The sequence below is a fragment of the Barbus barbus genome, assembly GCF_936440315.1.
Source record: "Barbus barbus genome assembly, chromosome: 18".
Taxonomy (NCBI): domain Eukaryota; kingdom Metazoa; phylum Chordata; class Actinopteri; order Cypriniformes; family Cyprinidae; genus Barbus; species Barbus barbus.
In genome coordinates, this window is record NC_136746.1 from 4,229,426 (window position 1) to 4,252,714 (window position 23,289).

Genomic DNA, 23,289 nt, shown 5'->3' on the forward strand with positions numbered 1-23,289 from the left:
ACAAGGTGTGGTGGCAAAACTTAACTGAGTACACGAAACTCGCAACAGCAGAGTTTTTAACAGTTTTTAAACTCTGCTTTCTGACTCGTCGCAAAGGATGTCTTAGGATGACCAATTAGAAATGATCTTAGCTAGGGGTGTTGCTCTGTTTCTCCACCCAATCAATAAATCAACATGTTAAATGGTCAGCCACATGTCCGAACTTTACAGGCTCCTGCAAAGTATACGAGTTAAGCCATCCCACGTGATACCACTCAGCCAATCAAGTCTGGTAAACATTGCGACTCGACAGTGTAGACAGATGAGAGAGTTAGCGGCAAGTTACACATTAAAAGACGGTAGAAAGAAAGAAAAAGATAGCGATACATGTAGAAAACAAAAGGATTGAGACGAAAGAGAGAGAAACAGACGAGTGAGAAGAAAGAGAAACAGATGAGTGAGATGGAGAAAGAGAGAGAAACAGGCGAGTGAGAAGAGAGAGAAACGGGCGAGTGAGACTGAGAAAGAGAGAAACAGACAAGTGAGAAGAAGAGAGAAACAGGCGAGTGAGAAGAAGAGAGAGAAACAGATGAGTGAGATGGAGAAAGAGAGAGAAACAGGCGAGTGAGAAGAGAGAGAAACGGGCGATTGAGACTGAGAAAGAGAGAAACAGACAAGTGAGAAGGAGAGAAACAGGCGAGTGAGAAGAAGAGAGAGAAACAGATGAGTGAGATGGAGAAAGAGAGAAACAGGCGAGTGAGAATAAGAGAAACAGGCGAGTGAGAAGAAGAGAGAGAAACAGGCGAGTGAGACTGAGAAAGAGAGAAACAGACAAGTGAGAAGACGAGAGAAACAGGCGAGTGAGAAGAAGAGAGAGAAACAGGTGAGTCAGACGGAGAAAGAAAGGGAAACAGGCGAGTGAAGGGAAGAAAGAGAGAGAAACAGGTGAGTGAGACGGAGAAAGAGAGAGAAACAGGCAAGTGAGAAGAGAGAGAAACAGGTGAGTGAGACGGAGAAAAAGAGAAACAGACAAGTGAGACGGAGAAAGAGAGAGAAACAGACGAGTGAGAAGAAGCATAGATGCCATTCTTCTAACGATGCAACAAGTACATCGGGTGTTTTGGGAAATGTTCCTGTTGACCTAATTAATGCAGCCTAACAATCCTGTAACGGATTTGAATTATAGAAATGCGATAGTGTATTGTGTAATCAATCAAACTTTATTTATATTATGTGTAAGTCAGGTTAAAGAGATGGGTCTTTAATCTAGATTTAAACTGACAAGAGTGTGTCTCTTTCCCGAACAGTGTTAGGTAGATTGTTCCAGAGTTTGGGCGCTAAATAGGAAAACGATCTCCCGTCTGCAGTTGATTTTGATATTCTTGGTATCAAATTGCCAGAGTTTTGAAATTGTAACCAACGTGAAGGACTATAGTGTGATAAGAGCTCACTCAAATACTGAGGTGCCAAACCATTCAGGGCCTTATAGGTAATTAGCAAGATCTTAAAATGCATACAATATTCAATAGGGAGCCAGTGCAGTGTTGACAGAACCGGGCTAATATGGTCATACTTCCTAGTTCTAGTAAGAACTCTAGCTGCTGCATTTTGAACCAGCTGGAGTTTGTTTATTAAACGCGCAGAGCAACCACCCAATAAAGCATTACAATAATCTAGCCTCGAGGTCATGAACGCATTAATTAATGTTTCTGCATTTGAGCATGGGTTGTAATTTACATATGTTTTTAAGATGGAAAAATGCAGTTTTACTGCACTAGTGATTGGTATGATACCTCTTCATTTACTGCCACGAATTGATGGTGGTCAGATAAGTACGATTTGAACCATGCCAGTGCACTGCCTCTAATGCCAACATAATTTTCTAGTCTATTTAAAAGAACGTTGTGGTCGATAGTGTCAAACGCGGTGCTAAGATCCAGTAGCACTAATAGAGAGCTACAACCATGATCAGATGATAAGAGCAGGTCATTTGTAACACTAATGAGAGCAGTCACGGTACTATGATATGGTCTAAAACCTGACTGGAAATCCTCACATATAGCATTGTTACATTTACATTTACATTTATTCATTTAGCTGACGCTTTTATCCAAAGCGACTTACAATTGCTATATATGTCAGAGGTCGCACGCCTCTGGAGCAACTAGGGGTTAAGTGTCTTGCTCAGGGACACATTGGTGTCTCACAGTGGATTCGAACCCGGGTCTCTCACACCAAAGGCATGTGTCTTATCCACTGTGCCATCACCACCCACCCATTGTTCTCTAAGAAGTAATAGTTGTGATGATACTACCTTTTCTAACATCAGTGCCTCCAGGATTTAACAATTTTTTTTTGTGTGATTTTAGCGATGAAAATGGTAGTGGTAATTTCCATGAATTTGTGACACATTTGCATTTTTTTGTGGGTTTTTTTTATGATATCACATTTACCAAATTAACTCAAGTCAAGTCACCTTTATTTATATAGCGCTTTTAACAATACGGATTGTGTCAAAGCAGCTTTACAGTATCAAATAGGAAAATAGTGTGTCGGTAATGCAAAAAGACAATAGTAAACACTCAATTTTCAGCTAAAGGCAGTTCATCGTTGAATTCAGTGATGTCATCATCCAGGTCAGTTCAGTTCTAATCGTATTTGTGCAATCAAGTCGACAATATCGCTGGAAATTAGGTGTCCCCAATAGGGCTGCATGATTAATAGCATGCGATTGTCATGCGTGTCTCACCAGTAAAGCCGCTTCTGTGATTAGTAGTAAATGTCCATCACCTGCTTTCAAATGGAACACCATTTACTACACAGAGCTGTAGTTCGCTGACAAGCTACACAATATCGTGTTCATAATCGAATCCGATACATTGCCGATAATGAACTAATTGTCCCGATAACCATCTAGGAGACGAGGTCTTCACTAGGCATCTGTCTCTGGGGCTCATCCAGTTGTCCTGGTCTCCACTGACATGCAGGGCTGTAGAGGTCCTCTCTAGGTGCTGATCGACCATCTGATCTGGATACGGAGTGGATCTGGTGGCTACGGTGACCTCAGAATAAGAAAGAAACAGACTAATATTAGCCTAGATGCCATTCTTCTTACGATGATATTGAGCGCGGTGCACAGCCTTACCCCGTCTTCACAAATCTGAAATAATAGTATATATTTTATATTATTATTATTATATAATGTTTTGTATTTATTTATTTTTTTCTCAGTAATGAAATAAGAACAAAGAAACAAATGACAAAAGGAAACAAAACAGGACAAATAAATACAACAAAGATATATACAGTTCTTAGGATTATGTACTTTAAAAAAAAATATATATATTTTTTTAGTGCTGTCAATCGATTAAAAAAATAAACTAATTAATCACAATTTTTTCCTGAACTTAATCACGATTAATCCCACCTAACATTAAACTTTTTAAATCTACTTTTATATTGCAATAATTTCACATTTAATCTTCAAATTAATGTAGAAACAACATAAAGACGGTATATTTTTTATATTTGATTAATGGTATCTTTTTAATGAATGAAGGCCAGTATCACTGACACCAATATTGATGTCTCTATAAAATAATATTTTTTTCCCTAATATTTAACCATTGACTATTGCCATTCAACATTACAGTATAATTGAAAGCCATCAATTTGAATATTTATTAGACTTTAATAAAAATAACTTCTAATTTAAGTGAACTTTAAACAATTTTCTCATAAACACAGTATAACCAATGTCATATTTAGCTACCCTTTAGCAAGTAGGAAATATACAGAAATTGAATAAAGTTATCAAACACTAAATTCTAAATTAAATACAGATGAGTCCTTAAAGCTATAAAGTTATTGATTTCCTTTTTTTTTTTTTTTTATTCTTAGATGAACAGACATCACAGCAGCTGGGTTAATAGGTTATTTTGGCTGCTTTTTCTTTAAGAGCTGCCGAGGCGGATCTGACACGCATCGTGTTTTCTCTCAACTCACTTTACATTTTCTGACCCACTTCAGGTCTTAAAGTCTCTATTAATGATCTGACGAGTGTGTTAGATGAGTGAGAAAGTGCAGGACAGTTTTGAAAACCATTTCAGAGACATGTTCTTAAATGTGACTCATATATTTCACGCAAGCACAGTTTTAAGGCAGTTTTAATCACCTTCATGACTTAACTGACCACGACATTGCATGCACATCGTTTCTTTCGCGCTTTGATATGAAATGATAAAGGCTACTACAGCGCGCGGCAGCGCCTTTGTTCAGTACAGTACAGTTTCCGCGCTCCTTTGACTCACGCCTGACGCTGAAGTGAAGTTGAAGCACGTGTCTGAAACATCTCCTATTTGAAATGCTCGTAAAGACGTTCTGTGACTAAATTAGCAAGAAAAAAGAGACAGAGGCAGCAGTTATGAGTTGGGTGGCCAACACTAGCCCCGCCCCTGTGTTAACGCCGTTAAATATTTTTAATGCGTTAAACTGAAAAAAATAATCACCAGCGTTAACGCGCTAATTTTGACAGCACTAATTATTTTTTTTTTTGCTGATTAACAGGTAGCATATGACACACATCCCAATCAGTTATTTCCCCCAAAACATTTGTTCACTCAAGATATTGCCGATTGTTTTTCGTAAATAGCCTACTCACTAGATGGACATTTTGAAGTAATGTGTGTATTTGACTGTTCAAGCGGTAAACATGGAATTCAAATCTCCCGCACTGACAAGCAGCAAGCACACACCGTGTTTCAGTCTGACTGAGAGAACTGAGATCTCTTTCGCGATATACTGGGCTCTGAATAACTATTTTTAGTACTATCAAGTATATCATACTTTTTGTGTTGTCATTCAATCATGTTTCTTAAACGAGTTTAAGAAAAAATCTTTATCAATTTGACACTTAAATCGTCATACTTCCCAGCCATATAAAACAAGTGTCACTTTTGCTTGCTTCATTTCGGTCGTGTCCAGCGGCCATCATCCTTGAAGACATCTCCGACATGGTAAGCTGCCCTGATTCCACAGGTCTGTTTGTCTGAGATGTTTGCTCCCGCTTAGATGGTAGTCGATCGTAGACTTTCTTTCTTGACAGACTGCTCACAGACACAGCTCACAGACGTCATCACGTCTGTGTTACGTTTAATTAAATTAGAGATAATTCAGTTAGATGCAGAGGTGTAAAGAGTACCTGAAAACCATAATTGAGTAAAAGTACAGATACTTTACAGTGAAAATTACTCCACTACAAGTTACAAGTCACCAATTCCAAAACAACTTGAGTAAAAGTATTAGAGTATCTTTAACAGTACTTTTAACAGTACTTAAGTATTTTACTTATACTAAATATAGGCTCAAAGATACACAAGTCAAAGGGACATGCCAGTCAAAAACTGTAATGTTGTGGAGAAGCTGGGGAAAACAGGCAGAGGCAAGGATCTATGTACAGATATTTCATGGAAAAACTAGAACAAATAATAAGCCAAAAACCAAAGGGAACAAAGAACAGAATGACGGGGAAACAGACAACCATTACATTCAACAACTCACAAAGAACTAAAGAAACACTAGTGCTGTATATACAGTATACAGGAGGCTAACAAGCTGAACAAGATAAGATACAAACTGACTACAAGCACCACGGGAGACAGGAAGTGACATAAAAGTCCAAGACAAGGCACAGAAAACACAACAAAAACAAGAAAGAGCTGATTTGTGAGGAGAGCAATCACGCTTATTTTCTGAAACCAAAATAAAACTAAACACTGCAAAATTACAAAAACAAACAAAAAAACAATATCCTTCAAAAAAAAAAGGTATCTTCAGTATAACGGATAAATAAAATAATGTTAAGTAAAATTAAAAAGTCAAAGTTTTCTTGCACTGAATTTGCTCATTAGGCCTCATTGCCACATGTCCTCATCTCATTTATAAAACACCTGTGATTCACAACTACTGGCTAAGAAGCTCGCATTCACATAAAGTAGCCTTGTTGACAAGTCTGGGTAAGGGCAAAACGCACAAGATATTGCCAACTACAGGGCACTGAAAATACTATATCACATCTTTTGTAGCAGAAATAAATTGCTGCAGAAAAGCTAGGTGCCATGCAAAATGTAATGTGTAACTGCAGCACTCATTTCAAATGTAGTGGAGTAAAGAGTACAGATACTCATTTAAAAATGTAGTGAAGTAGAGTAAAAGTTGCTAATATCTTTGATACTCAGTACAACTACAAAGTACCCGAAAAGATACTTAAGTACAGTAATTAGTTACACTTACTCAAGTACTTTACACCTCTGGTTAGATCATTATAAAGTAATGTTATGTGAGGTGTTTTATTTTTGCGATTATTTTGTGGTTAAATGACGAATTATGCAGAATAAAAAATGTTTTGTTTATTTTGCATTGTATTCAGAAATCGCGAAAAACTGGAGGGACTGTAATTTCTTTGACAGACTGTAATTTCTTCGTATGGTCCTCAAGGGAGCACTCCCCCTGTTCCAACAGGAGCTGAAAAACAGCTGGATTGTCCATAGTACACTGAACACAAAATATATATATATATATATTTTTTTTTTAATGCAGCTGTATATTATATATCATGTGCAAAGCCATCAAATATATTGTTAATACCCTACAACAAGGTGTCATTTGTTAAAATTAGTTAATGTATTAATTAACATGAACAAAACATTTATTACACTATTTATTAATCTTTGTTAATGTTAGTTAATAAAAATACAATTGTTCATTGTTTGCTCATATTAGTTCACAGTGCGTTAACTTATGTTACCAAACACATGTTTTTAAGGTTTAAAAAAAAAGGTAAGGTTCAACTTTTAAAGTTTTAATAATGCATTAGTAAATGCTGAAATTAACATTAACAATGAAAAAAATTAGCAATATATCCCTTGTATCACTCACCAATGGAGCCTATGCAGTTAATACTTGCCGTCAGAATGAGAGTTCAAACTGCTTTAAAAGCATCACCATAATATACATGTAATCAACACAACTCCAGACCATCAATTAACATCTTGTGAATTGAAATTCTGTATGTTTGTAATAAAAGAATTCATAATTAAGTTATTGAGTTTATATTCATTATTAAGTTTATCTTTAAATTATTGTATCTGGCCAAAATATTGATAATCCATAATTCTCCTCCTTATTCTGATGACACCAATTCATTGCAGAAGATCCATTGGTGAGCAAGTGATGTACAGTAAATATAAATAAAAAATGTGGCTTATTTAAATATTTGGTGTGTTTGTTTTTTTTATAGTGATTTTAAAAAAATCTAAATGGCTTGAAAATTTAAAATATTGATATTGTTTGAAAATATTTATTTCCTACTATAGCAAAATATAGAAATAATGGACTTAAAACCATTGTTTAGCTGGTGAAAATAGTGTTCTAATTATTTAGGCCACCACTGTACAAGTTATCATTAAGCTGATGGCATGATGCCAGATGGATCTTGTGTCACTCTCACCCAACACTGACCACACCACATCATTTTGGTGGTAGCACCACCAATTGGTCATAAGTTATAGGCAATTGCACATTACACGTGATGTTTTATATTTTAATTGGTCGGATGCTCCCAGCCATGTTTGCTTACCTCCTTGTTTTGTCTCTGTTGTGCTTGTTCCCTTAATTACTGCTTGCAGCTCTATTTTATTTTATTGTTGTTATTCATATTTTAGTGCTCAAGAGGAGGATGAGGCCTACGAAGAGAACCATGTCACTCAGGAAATGGTGGAAGAGCAGCTGTTGCGGCTGGTCACACGGGAAGTCATGGACCTTCTAAGTAAGTTTCCCTTATGCATGTGAAGCTTTTCAAGTTTGATTGAATTTTTTATACAAAAGATAAAAAACTTTAACATGTTTCCAGGTGTGACTTGCATTACAAGAAAATTTCCAGAGCTATCTGCAAACAAAGAGGAAGTAGATGGTGAGTCTCTTCCATGTCTTGTTCTTTTTTTGCTGAAGACAGTTCTTTATGACTTGGTATAAAGAATAGCAAAAATCTCAGCTATGCTCAAACAGGGACCAAGATGCAGAACAGTGGTTGAAGTGCTGTGGACTGGTATGTCAATATTTGAAATATTTAGCTCTAGAGGTACAATAAAAAGGATAGGTGCAAGGGAGAGATCCTTGCACCTAAAAAGGATAGGTGCAAGGGACAATAAAAATGTCAATATCTTAAACTTGTGTTTATTGAAAATGGGGGCTGGATAAAATAGTAGGTTTTACAGAGGTCACAGCTACAGGGATTAAAGTTTATGTTGCTACAATGGATTTCCGTCAATTGGAAAAAAATGAGGGGAGAAGAAACATGTAGCGCGTTGTTGTTGTTCTGCCGGCACATCAAAAATCATCCCCGCCACAGTTGCAGCTTCTCACTGACAACATAGTAACACCGCTCGCAGTTGGGTTATTAGCAGAGAACACAGAGCAGAACGTGAACTTCGGCACGGGATTGCAGCTATTTAGAATTCTACTCATTCCCACAGGTTCCACAATTATAACGCGATGACAGAAGACGGAAATTATCAGTTGCATGTGCTTTTGAGTCTTGAGAACTCACTCGTGCGCTCTCATTTTCTGTGCGCCCACAGATCGCGATGAGAGTGACAGCTTTTAATAATTATTAAGGGAGTTTGCAAATGTGATATTGATTTTAATATAACAGTTCAATAGCAAGTACTGCCTGATTTTGTTCTGTTTCATTAACGAAAATAGTTCCAAATAAAGTAACAGCTCAGCCGCTGCGCATCTCTAAAAGCAAACGCAGCAGTGTTTCATTCATGAATGAAAGTGCGTTTTTGAATGAATCTAGTGAGTCGGTGATTCATGATTACCCATTCATAAAGAGCCACCCTGAATAAATCAATTGAGTGAATTTTTAGTGTATAATTTCAGTTATTTAAATCATTTAATAATTCTGTACTCAAAATTTTATATTTAAAACATTAATCTCCACATGAATTTATGAATTTAATTAGTGGTCGACCGATATATCGCCAAGGCCGATATATCAGCCGAAATATCGGCATCGGCTGAAAAGTTTTCCTGTTTAGCCGATGTGTTCGAGGAGGGACTTTTATTTTGACGACGCTGAGAAAGAGTGCTCACATTCTCCCTCTTGTTCGATGTTGTCGTTAATAGTTCTGTGTAATACAGATAGAAGTCTGTCTAATAATCAGATAGAACGGTTAAAAAAATGAATTAAATGTATACCAAAAGTATTATTACGATTGCTTTTATATTATTAGTAATAGAAAGGCAAACATTATAATACTTTCTTGTTTGCCATCAGCATTCAGCAAATACACATTTATATCATTTAAACAAATCTTTGAATGACTAATGAACATTTAATTTCACAAACCTTGCAAACTTAGTCGGATCCAGTTGTGATCTTGTGAAGCGTACATTTGAATCCTGCATTATCGCGTGTTCTCTGTGTGACTGACGGTCGATCTGTGTGAATTGAATGCAGACAGGAGGAGAGTTCAGCTTCACTGGAGTCTCGCGATCAACAAACATTAAACTCGTGCATTTAAATTATGCTGCGCTTTATGCATTTGCCCACTGCCATATTCATGTCATTTCCACTGTGTGCTGTATGTAAAATGAGTGTTACCTTGGAAAAAATATTCCCAATGCACACAAACTTCCCAGAATACTGAGTGCCCTGTTGGTTACAGTGTTTACTTCCTTTTTAATTATATTTTTATTAAATATTTATAAAAAATACCTTGTCATCTAATGTACAAGAATGTTTTAACATTTATTTTTTAATCCATTTCCTAATGATTTCAAATTTCTTAAATATCAATTAAAATAAATTTATATCGGCCATCAGCCACCCTGCTTTCCAAGATATCGGCATCGGCTGTCAAAAAAACAATATCAGTCGACCACTAAATTTAATTGCACTCATGACACCGCTGAGCCTCATTTAATACAAATAATTTTTTCATTAATACTAACGTAATATGATTGGTAACTTATTTGTCTTACTCTACTTCTTATTATATTGTTTTAAATATAAATTTTAAAAAGTTTATAAACAAATTTTAGAATTTGACATGGATGAAAATGATGCCATTACAAAGGTAAAAAGAAAATACCTCTGTAAGTCACTTTAAGGAGTCAAATGTCACCTCGTATTAGGAGGGCAAATTTTTTATCAGAAGGTGCTCCTAAATTTTTTTTAATTAGGAGGACAAGCGCTCCTAAAAAGAAAAGTAAGCAAAGAGCCCTGTGTAACAGTATATTAGATCTGTGCATGAGGTCTTAAAAGAGACAGCAGCCTAAATAAACTTGCTGCTGTCTTTCATTATACAGTGAAGACTTTTTTTCAATTAAACTAATTAAATTTTTACTGTAAAATCCAGTGTTATTTTACAGTTGAATAGATTGTAGTTAGACTTAACTGAAAAAATTTAAGTACTGTTAATTTAATTTGTATCTTATTGTTTTTGTTTGTGCTATTGATTGTCATTAATTTATTTGTTCTTATTTTATTATTTACTATTTACTTGTCTTTTTTAGTTCAAATAAATTAAATTTTTAGTGCATGTGATTCTTGGGTGGGGACGGGGCGTGGTCCATGGGAAATAGTCCTGCTACCAAAGCTGGACTAAATCCTAGAGGAAATGCTGCATACATTTAATAAAATTAGGAAAATGCATTTACAAATCCCCTTGTCAAATGTCACCATGTATTAGGAAGGTTAATTTTTGATCAGAATTTATTATTGATTAGAAGGTGCGCCTAAATTTTTTAATGGCTGTTGAATGGTGTTATGTCCAAGGAAAAATTCAGTCAATTTTTTTTTTTTGCTTTAACCCCTGCAGCTAATGAAGTTAGACTCTATAGGTGTAATTTTGAGCGAGAAAAAGTTTCTTTGCATAATCAGGATGGGCTCTCAGATTTTAGTAGAGCCCCTGCTCCTCTCCTCACCAGTTGAGGTGGTGCCTCCCTCCGGTGGAGATGTTCCAGCCATGTCCAACCTGGGAAAAGACAGAGAGAGAGACAGACAGTGTCTCCTCAAAAAACTGGATGAGAAAATAATCAATATTACAAACATAAATCGCAAATATGACTAAATATGGCATTAAAAGTATAAAAGTCACTCGTTTTTATAAAGTAGCGCTGTCAAACAGCGACACCCGCAGGTAAAGTTAAATCAGAGGCTTGCCTCCCTTCGGTCCATAAGCTTAAAGCAGAGACCCTAAAGCGTGCGGAGACTTTTCTGGAGGCTCATTGAAATGAATGGGGGGAAGTCACGTGAGAGGAGGCAATGCCTCCATCGCGTTATAATTGGATATGATCGGTTATGAATGGATGTGATTGGTTCCTGCGGTAAATCCCGCCTCTTGTTTTCGTGCGAGCTCTCGGCCTGAATTAAGAAAATGATGGCGTTATTAACTAATTATAAAGTAAACAACTCTCCTGCTTAGATATCACTGCTTTGTGTCACGTCAAAATAAATCTTTGAAATGGTCTGAAAACGTGATGACTGCGTAAATTTTGAGTGAGCATTCAGTGTGATGAAATGAAAGATGTATCTTCGTGTCTGTGGCAGTGTTTACATTGCTTTTATGACGATGATGACCCGAAAATAAGTTGACTATTAAAAAGAACAGCTGAACATCATTCACAAATAAAAAATATTGGTAACATTTTACAATAAGGTGTCATTTAATATAACATGATCAAACAATTAACATTTATTACAGTATTTAGCCTTTAGCCTACAGTTCATGTTAGTTCACAGTACATAAACTAATGTTAACAAACACATCTTTTGATTTTAATAATGCATTAGTAAATGTTGAAATTCACATTAAGATTAATAAAGGCTGTAGAAGTAGGCTATTGTTTATTCTTAGTTCATGTTAACTAATGTTAACTAATGAAACCTTGTTGTTTCCGGAATGTTCTTCAAATTGTTACTGCCTTTAGTCATTATTCTGGAATAAATATAAAAATGCATAAAAACACTATAAAATGTATAATTAGTATTAAAAAGATCAAATAAAATAAAAATAATATGAATAAAATACAAAATATAATTATATTTGTTCTCTTTTTTTATGTAAAATTTATTTACCCAGGAAAATGTGACAACATTAAGTGTATCTGGGACCCACACACACACACGCATATAAAACTGCCTCCTCATTTTAAAACACCACCGCACGCCACTGCTATCAGCTGCCCTGAGAACGCCTTAGGATTCCCCAGGATGAACTGGAGGAAGTGGCCAGGGAAAAGGACGTATGGGTGTTCTTACTTGGCCTGCTGCCACTGTGACCCAGTCCTGGATAAGATTTGGATTAAGTGACTGGTCGTACCGATTGTCCAGTAAACTGGCCAGAGATATTAATAATCCTAATATTCACCCAATACACTTTTAACTCATAACAATTTATGAAACAACGTTTTCTACCATTGACGGTTTTCTAGCTTTCCGTGTTTTCACTGTTATACGGTAGGGGGTGCAATTTTGCATCTTCTGAAAATGTACAGAATCTCTGGATCAAAACACAGGCAAAGGATAAGCAGAAACAAACACTAACATATGGATGTACGCTAGATGCATAAAATAACGCGATCATCAAGCATTAAGCAGCATATAAATTAGAACTGCCTAACGTTAATGAAATGAGATAAAGTAAAATGTCAACCCAGGCAGTAGTATAGGACTGTGCATCTTTTGGGAGTGTCAATGGAAGCAATCTGTTCTATCTATGTTTTGATGGAAGTTCTGAACCTGATCTGGATGTAGTCTTTGACACAAACATGATTTTTCTCAGCTTTTCTCAACCCACATTCAAGTGTTGATAAAAAATAAAATAATAATGCAAGAAGCTGGAATAAAATGCGGTATTTGTTTAAAAGCAGACACTGTTCTTTCTTGACATACTGCATGTTTATGTTCATTCATCCATCATTCCCAAGATGGCGCCGCTGTGTTCGGACGCCGTTCGGGTCGCTCCACTGAGATTTTGCTTTAACTTACTTTTTTACTTACTTTTACTTTCTCTTTTTACACATTTCACGTCGGCACTGATCACCTACAACATAGAAACACTTTTGGACATTGGAAACTGCTACACCAACCTGCTTCAGGACACTTTATCCACGAATCCTGCGTGGCCTCTGGAGATTCTTCGGAACGCAGAGACGAACAATAACCCCCGAGACGACGGATCAAGAAGCACCGCGGGAAGCGTGCTGGAATTCGAGTCAGCCTCAGGAAAAGGGCTCACAGTCCTCCTCTTCCAAGCATTCTCCTCGCTAATGTCCAATCCTTGGAGAATAAGATGGACGATCTTAGAGCCAGGATTAGTTTCCAACGGGACATTAGGGACTGTAACATCCTTTGTTTGTCAGAAACGTGGCTTTCGTCCTCGGTCCCGGACACTGCTGTAATGCCGAGTGATAACTTCTCTGTCTTTCGGGCGGACAGAACAGCAGAGGCCGGTAAATCCAGGGGCGGAGGAGTGTGTTTCATGATCAACAAGAAATGGTGTGATCCCAGGAATATCTCCATTCTGTCGCGTTCCTGCTCGCCTCATCTGGAACATCTTTCCATTATTTGCCGCCCATTTTATCTGCCCCGGGAGTTCTCATCGATCATTGTTACTGCTGTGTACATTCCACCACAGGCGGACACCGGCTTGGCTTTGTCTAAACTTCACGATGTGCTCAGCGGCTACATTAACAAACATCCTGACGCTGCCTTCATCATCGCGGGGGACTTTAACAAAGCCAACCTCAGACAGGTCATGCCGAACTTCCATCAACATGTATCCTGTCCAACTAGAGGACCGAACACACTGGATCATTGCTACACCTAGTTCAAGGATGCCTACAAAGCCCGCTCACTACCGGCTTTTGGCAAATCGGACCATGCCACCATTTTTCTAACACCGGGATACAAACAAAGGCTCGTTCAGGAACCTCCGGTGCAGAGAGTAGTGATTCATGATTACCCATTCATAAAGAGCCACCCTGAATAAATCAATTGAGTGAATTTTTAGTGTATAATTTCAGTTATTTAAATCATTTAATAATTCTGTACTCAAAATTTTATATTTAAAACATTAATCTCCACATGAATTTATGAATTTAATTAGTGGTCGACCGATATATCGCCAAGGCCGATATATCAGCCGAAATATCGGCATCGGCTGAAAAGTTTTCCTGTTTAGCCGATGTGTTCGAGGAGGGACTTTTATTTTGACGACGCTGAGAAAGAGTGCTCACATTCTCCCTCTTGTTCGATGTTGTCGTTAATAGTTCTGTGTAATACAGATAGAAGTCTGTCTAATAATCAGATAGAACGGTTAAAAAAATGAATTAAATGTATACCAAAAGTATTATTACGATTGCTTTTATATTATTAGTAATAGAAAGGCAAACATTATAATACTTTCTTGTTTGCCATCAGCATTCAGCAAATACACATTTATATCATTTAAACAAATCTTTGAATGACTAATGAACATTTAATTTCACAAACCTTGCAAACTTAGTCGGATCCAGTTGTGATCTTGTGAAGCGTACATTTGAATCCTGCATTATCGCGTGTTCTCTGTGTGACTGACGGTCGATCTGTGTGAATTGAATGCAGACAGGAGGAGAGTTCAGCTTCACTGGAGTCTCGCGATCAACAAACATTAAACTCGTGCATTTAAATTATGCTGCGCTTTATGCATTTGCCCACTGCCATATTCATGTCATTTCCACTGTGTGCTGTATGTAAAATGAGTGTTACCTTGGAAAATATTTTACCTTGGTCCTCCCACTCAGAGACTATGCTGCAGGCGGCGCTTGATGACGTCGACTGGGACATGTTCCGGGCGAGTTCTTCTGACGTCAGCGAGTTCACGGATGTAGCATTAAGTTTTGTAAACACGCTAACCGAGCAAGCTACAGAAACAATAACGATAAGGACATTCTCCAATCAGAAACCGTGGGTGGACGGAACAATCCGTGCCGCGGTTAACACACGCACTGCCGCTTACAATGAGGCTCTTCTGTCTGGGAATACGAGCGAGTACAAAGCATCGTGCTATGCTCTCCGACGCGCAGTAAGAGCCGCCAAACACAGATACAGAGAGAGAATTGAGTCTCATTTCCAGCTCAACGACTCTCGACGGATGTGGCAGGGACTGAGTACCATCTGTGACTTCGGAAACAAATCCTACGCGGAGGTGAGAGCAGATCCGTTGCTGGCCGACGAGTTAAACATCTTCTATGGCCGCTTCGATGGCAATGGCGGCAGCGCGTTTCTGCCGACCAGCGAGTCAGGAAGCAACAGGCAGAGCAGCGACGATCCTGTAATCACCGTGTCGGAGGATGAGGTTCGGAGGGCGCTAAAGAGAGTGAACGTCAGGAAAGCAGCCGGACCTGATGGGATAACCGGCCATGTTCTGAGGTCCTGCACCGATCAGCTCGCTGGTTTGTTCACTTCCATTTTTAATGAGTCCCTTGCTACCTCCGTGGTTCCCACTTCATTCAAAAAATCCATTATTATCCCTGTGCCAAAGAACACAGGGATAATAAACCCTCTTGCCTGAATGACTATCGCCCAGTTGCCCTCACATCTATAGTCATGAAGGTTTTTGAGAGACTTGTAAAGAGCCACATCTGCTCCTCCATCCCTGATCCTTTGGACCCTCTTCAGTTTGCCTATCGCCCAAATAGATCCACGGACGATGCCATTTCTCACGTTCTCCACTCTTCCCTCACACACTTGGACAGCAACAATGGGAATTATGTAAGGCTGCTATTCATTGACTATAGCTCAGCTTTCAACACTATAGTCCCCATCAAGCTGGCATCTAAACTCACAGACCTCGGCCTAAACTCCTCACTCTGTGACTGGATTCAAGACTTCCTCACCGGCAGACCTCAAGTGGTGAAAGTTGGCCAGTTCACCTCAAACTCCATCACTCTGAACATATGAGCCCCACAGGGCTGTGTCCTGAGTCCCCTGCTTTACTCTCTCTACACGCATGACTGCGTGTCCTCTCACAGCTCCACATCTATTGTCAAATTCGCTGATGATACTGTGGTTCTGGGCCTCATCTCCAACAACGATGAGACCGCATACTTGGATGAGGTAGCACATCATGGTGCCAGGACAACTGTCTCTCTCTGAATGTGAGCAAAACTAAAGAGCTGATCATGGACTTTAGGAAGAGACAGCAGCAGCCCTACTCTCCTCTCAGGATCAGTGGGACCCCTGTGGAGAGGGTGAGTAGCTTCAAGTACCTCGGCGTAAACATCTCCGAGAACCTGACTTGGACTACACACATCCAATCACAGGTTAAGAAAGCCAGGCAAAGACTGTACCATCTGCGACAGCTGAGGAAATTCAGGGTCTCACCAGCAATCCTGAAAACTTTCTGTTCAGGGACCATAGAAAGTGTATTGACTCAGTGCATCTCAGTGTGGTATGGAAACAGCTCCAATCAGGACTGCAAAGCACTACAGAGAGTTGTGCGCTTAGCTGAGCGCATCTCAGGGTCTGCGCTCCCCTCTCTGCAGGACATCTACCTCAAACGCTGCAAAAACAGAGCTGTTAAAATCTTCAAGGACTCTAATCACCCTGGTAACCGACTATTCACTTTGCTTCCATCTGGTAAACGCTTCCGTAGCCTGATGGCAAAAACTGAGAGACTTAGGAGGAGCTTCTTCCCCCAGGCCATCAGGCTCCTAAACTCTAACTCTGTGTCATAACATCACTTGACTCCATGTAAATATCACCATATCAATAAGCTATTCATAATTTTTCTCTACCTCATATTGCTGCTATTCAAACACCCTGTACAACTTTTTGCACATTATTTTTGCACATTCCTCTTATTACTATTCAAGTCAACAACATACTGACCTGCACATTTATATTTATATTTTTTATCTTATCTTATCTTATTTTATTTTATTCTTTTATTTTATGTTTTGTACTTCTCCTTCTTAATATTTGTATTCTATATAATTGCACTGTCCTTGGAGCGGACCTGACCTACATTTCACTGCTGGTTATACCCTGTATAATTGTGTATGTGACAAATAAAAACTCTTGAATCTCTTGAATCTTGAATCTTGAATTCAACAAATTATTATTTTTCTTTCAACATGCCTTCTGATGTTCTGATTTTGTGCTGTAACTAGAAGTAAAGAGGAGAAAAGAAAAATTCACAAAGCGTATTGTGATTATTGGGTGGCTGGTGCTCTACAAAATAATGAATGGACTTGAAAACTTATTATAAATATTATAAGCATTTACACAGTCAATAAAATTCTAAATAGTCAAGTAATGTTGTTTACCTGAGAAAGAACAACAATATAACTTAAGTTAACTGAGTTGGAGCCCACTTTAAACTTTAGAATATTTTTTATTGCTTTTTAATGTTAAGTACATGTAGAACTCACACACTGTTGTGAGTTCACAAAGCGCCCACAGAGAGCCATGTCTCAGACAGTACACCATTACCGAACTGAGTTCACTTTGTCTTATCACACAGTTGAATGGACAATTGCACACAATACATTTTGGCGAGTATGCTCTTAAGTGCAGTCTTAACTGAATTAAAATAAATTTTAAAGTAAATGACCTTTCATGCAGTATGTAACACAGCTCTAAGTGAATGAAAACATTTACATTTACGCATTTAGCAGACGCTTTTATCCAAAGCGACTTACATTGCATTCAAGTTACAGTTTTTTTTTACATTTTATCAGCTCTTGCTGATAACATCCTGCAAAGTTTTAAATCTGAATGCGCACCGTGTATAAAGTTATTGTCTCTCAAAAGAAAGTTGACTGAATCATTGAAACAAGTCATTTTTAAAATGAATCCTTTTCTTTTTGACGTCAACATGAAACTTTAGCATATCATTTGGACAAATTAATTGTTGAGCGAATCGTTTGGGAGTTGTTGAGCTAATAAGGTCAAAATAAATGCATATTATAAGAAAATGAAAGTGTTTTTTTTACCTTGCATGCATATCAACCTGTTGTTGTGGACTCCCAAAAGCAAAATATGACCCTTTCATAACCCATAAGAGGCAATTTAAATGTACGTTAACTGTTGAAAATCTGATGTGTGTCATATCCATGCATTTGGTCTGAAAGTGACAGCAACTTTTAATTTACCTGCTGCTGTCTATGTGGCTATAAATTATACATTTATAGTGTTTTTTTTTCCTGAATAGTACTGTTAGAGCTACCTAAAAATGTATCAATTAATTTATTACTCACAGTTTACTTGTCTTCATGTAACATTTTTATTAAAATTTTGGATTGCATGAGTCAAAAACAATGACAATCTTTTTTTCTTAAATTGATCATTTCCTGAAAAATTATGTTCTTTCTGTTGTTTTAATAATGTCAAGTTAAAACGAACTCTTATTTTGATGGGTTGTCTTGATGACCTTTGAGATTCTGTGTTTGACGATAGATTTGTCAAATGCAAATGTGAAAATCTCATAAAGTGACTCTCAGAGCACCTCTTATGAGATTAAGTTCCTGTGTTCATGTCTTCATATAGTGAGACGGCAGGCACTGAAAACAGAAAGTGTCACACATGCTTGGAGTTTTTGTAGGCAAAACCATGTGTCTGTGCCATTCATTCACACAGAGACATGAACATTCAGGATTCATTTTTTAATAGCAGTCTTTATCCGGTTTCATTATTCACAGACACAAGTACATATATTACGATTTGTTTAGCTCTACTTTTGATTTATTCATCCAAATAGACTTTATAGACTTCATTACATTCCACGTTATACAGTTAATTCCATTTCGAATCGCGCGGGGTGGGGGGTGCGGGGTGCGGGGTGCGGTTCGTTTCAAGTAAATGCCCAAAATCCATTATTTGGGTAACACTTTACAATAATTCACTAACATTTAACATTAACTAATGGAACCTTATTGTAAAATGTTACAATTATTGTTATTAAAGCATATATGTTCACAAAAACACTTAAATTAAACAGAAAAGCAAGCAGGTGCATGATTTGCATGGCAGCCAATACAAATAATTAATAACCATTTTCTTACCTAAATCCTGCGTTTGGACCAGGCTCGGTTGCAAAATCACATCACTCTGTGCTTCTGAAATTATTATCTTGATCTAGTCTATAGTTTCTGCTGTCTAGTATGATGAGGAGTTTAGATAAATCAGTAAGTGTACTTACACAGTAAACTTTAGTGGTAGAAGTGAAATTGCTACCATATTTCTAACAAGGGAGATGATTTTGCAGCCTTGACTAAACAGAGCATACCAGTGACTAGATAATGATCTGAGATGTCATTGCTCTGCTGCAGAATTTCAATATCAATTCCATGTGACAATATTACATTTACATTTAGTCATTTAGCAGACGCTTTTATCCAAAGCGACTTTAGGACAATGGAAGCAATCAAAAGAGCAATGATATGCATTGCTATAACAAGTCTCAGTTAGCTTAACACAGTACACGTCGCAAGGTTTTGTTTTATTTTTATAATATGATAAAAAGAATAAAGAACAATATTAAATCTAAAGTATGATTATGTCAGTGACTGGGTAGTGAATCAGAATGAGCTTTATTTGCCAAGTATGTTTACACATACAAGGAATTTGTTGTAGTGACAGAAGCTCCACAGTGCAACAGAAAGACAGCAACAGGACAGGACACAGATTAATAAAAGAATAATGTACAAATATCCAAATAGGCATTGTACAAATATATAATATAGACAACCATGTATGGTACAGGTCAAGTATGTGCAAATTAGAAATGAGAAAAATAGAAATAAAATAAGTGAGTGTGGTGAATGGATAATGTATTATAGTTATGTGTTCCACGTTTATTGTTGAGTGTTCATGAGATGGATTGCCTGAGGGAAGAAACTGTTCCTGTGTCTGGTCGTTCTGGTGCTCAGAGCTCTGTAGCGTCGACCAGATGGTAACAGTTCAAAGAGGGAGTGTGCTGGATGTGAGGGGTCCAGAGTGATTTTACCAGCCCTTTTGCTCACTCTGGATAAGTACAGTTCTTGGAGAGTGGGGAGGGTTGTACCAATGATTCGCTCAGCAGTACGGACTACCCTCCGTAGTCTTCTGAGGTCAGATTTGGTAGCTGAGCTGAACCAGACAGTTATTGAAGTGCAGATGATGGATTCAATGATGGCGGAGTAGAACTGTTTCAGCAGCTCCTGTGGCAGGTTGTACTTCCTCAGCTGGCGAAGAAAGTACAACCTCTGCTGGGCCTTTCTGACAATGTCTATGAGAATATCCCACTTCAGGTCCTGCGAGATGGTGGTGCCCAGGAATCTGAATGACTCCACTGCACTCAAAGTGCTGTTCATGATGGTGAGTGGGGGGGTTTCTCCTGAAGTCCATGATCATCTCCACAGTTTTGAGCGTATTAAGCTCCAGGTTGTTAAGACTGCACCAGACAGCCAGCTCCTTAACCTCCTGTCTGTAAGCAGACTCGTCACCGTCCTGGATGAGGCAGATCAATGTGGTGTCGTCTGCAAACTTCAGGAGCTTGACAGAGGGGTCTTTAGATGTTAAGTCGTTGGTGTAGAGGGAGAAGTGCAGTGGGGAGAGTACGCAGCCCTGAGGAGCTCCAGTGCTGATGGTACGAGTGCTGGATGTGAATTTACCAAGCTTTACTAACTGCTGTCTGTCTGTCAGGAAGCTGTTGATCCACTGACAGACGGAGGTAGGGATGGAGAGCTGGGTTAGTTTATTCTGAAGGGTTTCCGTGATGATGGTGTTAAAAGCGGAGCTGAAGTCCACAAACAGGATCCTCGCATAAGTCCCTGGTCTATCCAGATGCTGCAGGATGAAGTGCAGTCCCATGTTGACTGCATCATCCACAGACCTGTTTGCTCTGTAGGCAAACTGCAGGGGGTCCAGTCTTTCAAATGATTTCATGGCTACAGACGTTAGAGCCACAGGTCTGTAGTAATTAAGTCCAGTAATTTGGGGTTTCTTTGGGACGGGGATGATGGTGGAGCGTTTGAAGCATGAGGGGACTTCACACAGCTCCAGTGATCTGTTGAAGATCTGTGTGAAGATGGGGGCCAGCTGGTCAGCACAGGATTTCAGACACGCTGGTGACACACCATCTGGGCCTGGTGCTTTCCTCCTTTTGTTCTTTCTGAAGACCTGGCACACATCATCTTCGCTGATTTGAATTGTAGGTGTGGGGGAGAGGAGGGTTGGAGGTGTTAATGGTTGTGTGGAGAGGTGTTCAGGGTGGGTGTGGGGTGATTTTTCAAAACGAAAATAAAACGCGTTGAAGTCGTCTGCCAGTTGTTGATTCTCCACAGTGCTGGGGGGATGGTGTCTTGTAACTGGTGATAACCTTCATACTTTTCCACACTGAAGCAGGATCACTGGAAGATCATTTTTTCCTTAGCTTGTCAGAATAATTCCTCTTTGCCACTCTGATCTCCTTTTCCAGTGTGTATTTGGCCTGTTTGTACAAGACTTTATCCCCCTTTCTGTAAGCATCTTCTTTGGCCTGACGGAGCTGTCTGAGTTTTGCAGTGAACCGTGGTTTGTCATTGTTTTAGATTAGATGAGTCCTGTTAGGAATGCACATATCCTCACAGAAACTGATATAAGATGTTACAGTCTCTGTGAGCTCGTCCAGATCGATGGCAGCGGCTTCAAAAACAGACCAATTAGTGAGAGAGAAACAAGCAGTCCATCTTAATACAGGCTTTGCAGATTTAAGTTTCTGCCTGTAGGACGGAATAAGATGAATCAAACAGTGATCAGAGAGTCCTAAAACTGCTTGTGGAACCGAGTGATATGCGTCCTTTATTGTTGTGTAACAGCGATCCAATATATTACTGTCTCTGGTGGGACATGTAACATGCTCTCTGTATTTTGGCAGTTCGCGGGAGAGATTTGCTTTATTAAAGTCCCCGAGAATGATTAAAACAGAGTCCGGGTGTTGTTGCTCACTCTCTGTGATCAGAACAGCAAGTTTCTGTAAAGCTGTGCTCACGTGCGCTTGCGGTGGAATCTAGACACTCACGAGAATAAACGAGCAGAACTCCCGTGGCAAGTAGAACGGCTTGCAGTTAATGAAGAGCGTTTCTAGATCTAAACAGCACATCTTCTTTAACACAGTTATATCTGTACACCACCTCTCATTGATGTAAAAGCACGTCCTGCTGCCGCGAGATTTGCCTGTTGATTCCGCGTCGCGATCTGCTCTGATCAGCTGGAAATTAGGCAGATGAATCGCGCTGTCTGGTATGTTGCCATTTAGCCAGGTTTCCGTGAAACACAGAGCAGCAGAGTTAGAAAAATCCTTTTTTGTCCGGGAGAGCAGAAGGAGTTTGTCCGTTTTGTTGGGTAGAGAGTGGAGATTCGCCAGATGGATGCTAGGCAATGGCGTTCAAAATCCGCGCGACGGCTCGCTTCCCCCGCCTGCGCATCCTGTAGCGTTTGACCAGAGCTACGGCTCCGCCAACTGCACTGTCCAGCAAAACGTCCGAAAAATCAAAATCCGGTAAAAGATTTTGTGGTGTGTTCTGCCGAATGTTCAGCAGGTCATCCCTGGTAAAACTGATCGTATTTGAAAAACAAAAAAACAGGAAAAACAGTACAAACACTGAAGAGCAACGCAAAATAGCTGCCATCAGCGGCGCCATCTTAGTAGTTTCTGTTCTAGTGAGAGTTTAAGATGTTTAAAATGCTAGTCCAAATTCACTTTTTTTAATCATTATCTATGTTATTGTTAACATTGCAACCAATTAAGACTGCAAACAGTATTAATTATAGAAAGAAAGGAAAAAAATCAGCAGATTCTTTGATAAAATCTTTGTGGTGCCATGCTGACCATTCATGTGATATATCCCCCAAGCACTACTTAAAACAACTCTCAGAGGATAGAGGGGAAGATATGATCCATTGAGTCAACAGAAGATGATACAAACTTGCAAAATGACAGCAATGTTGAATTTAAACATGCCTTGTGAGGTTAAGAGAAAGAGAGATCAAAAAGTAAAAGGGGGCATGATCAGATTCTGTAATTGTTAAATAATTCACCTTTTTTTACTGAGGAGGGGAGATTTTTCTCTATGAAAAGTAATAATTTCTTGATTAACCCTTTAGGCGCCAGGGTTTTTTGGAAAAAATGCTGGATTTTGACATCAAGATTTCAAAAGCTTGTGGCTTGAAAGGGCTTAAAGATAGAGATCTGCTGTAAATTAGAAAAATGTTGGGAATGACCGAAAGTTTATGTGGGG

General features: G+C 38.6%; 1 protein-coding gene across 1 annotated transcript in view; it reads left to right on the top strand.

The window, feature by feature from the left end:
* LOC306884234 (exportin-5-like) overlaps positions 1 to 23,289 on the top strand; it is a 125,217-nt gene that overhangs the window by 77,077 nt on the left and 24,851 nt on the right. Inside the window, exons 27-28 of the mRNA XM_079439953.1 lie at positions 7,701 to 7,804; positions 7,889 to 7,948. Coding sequence (XP_079296079.1) covers positions 7,701 to 7,804; positions 7,889 to 7,948 — 164 coding nt within the window. The remainder of the gene's footprint in view (positions 1 to 7,700; positions 7,805 to 7,888; positions 7,949 to 23,289) is intronic.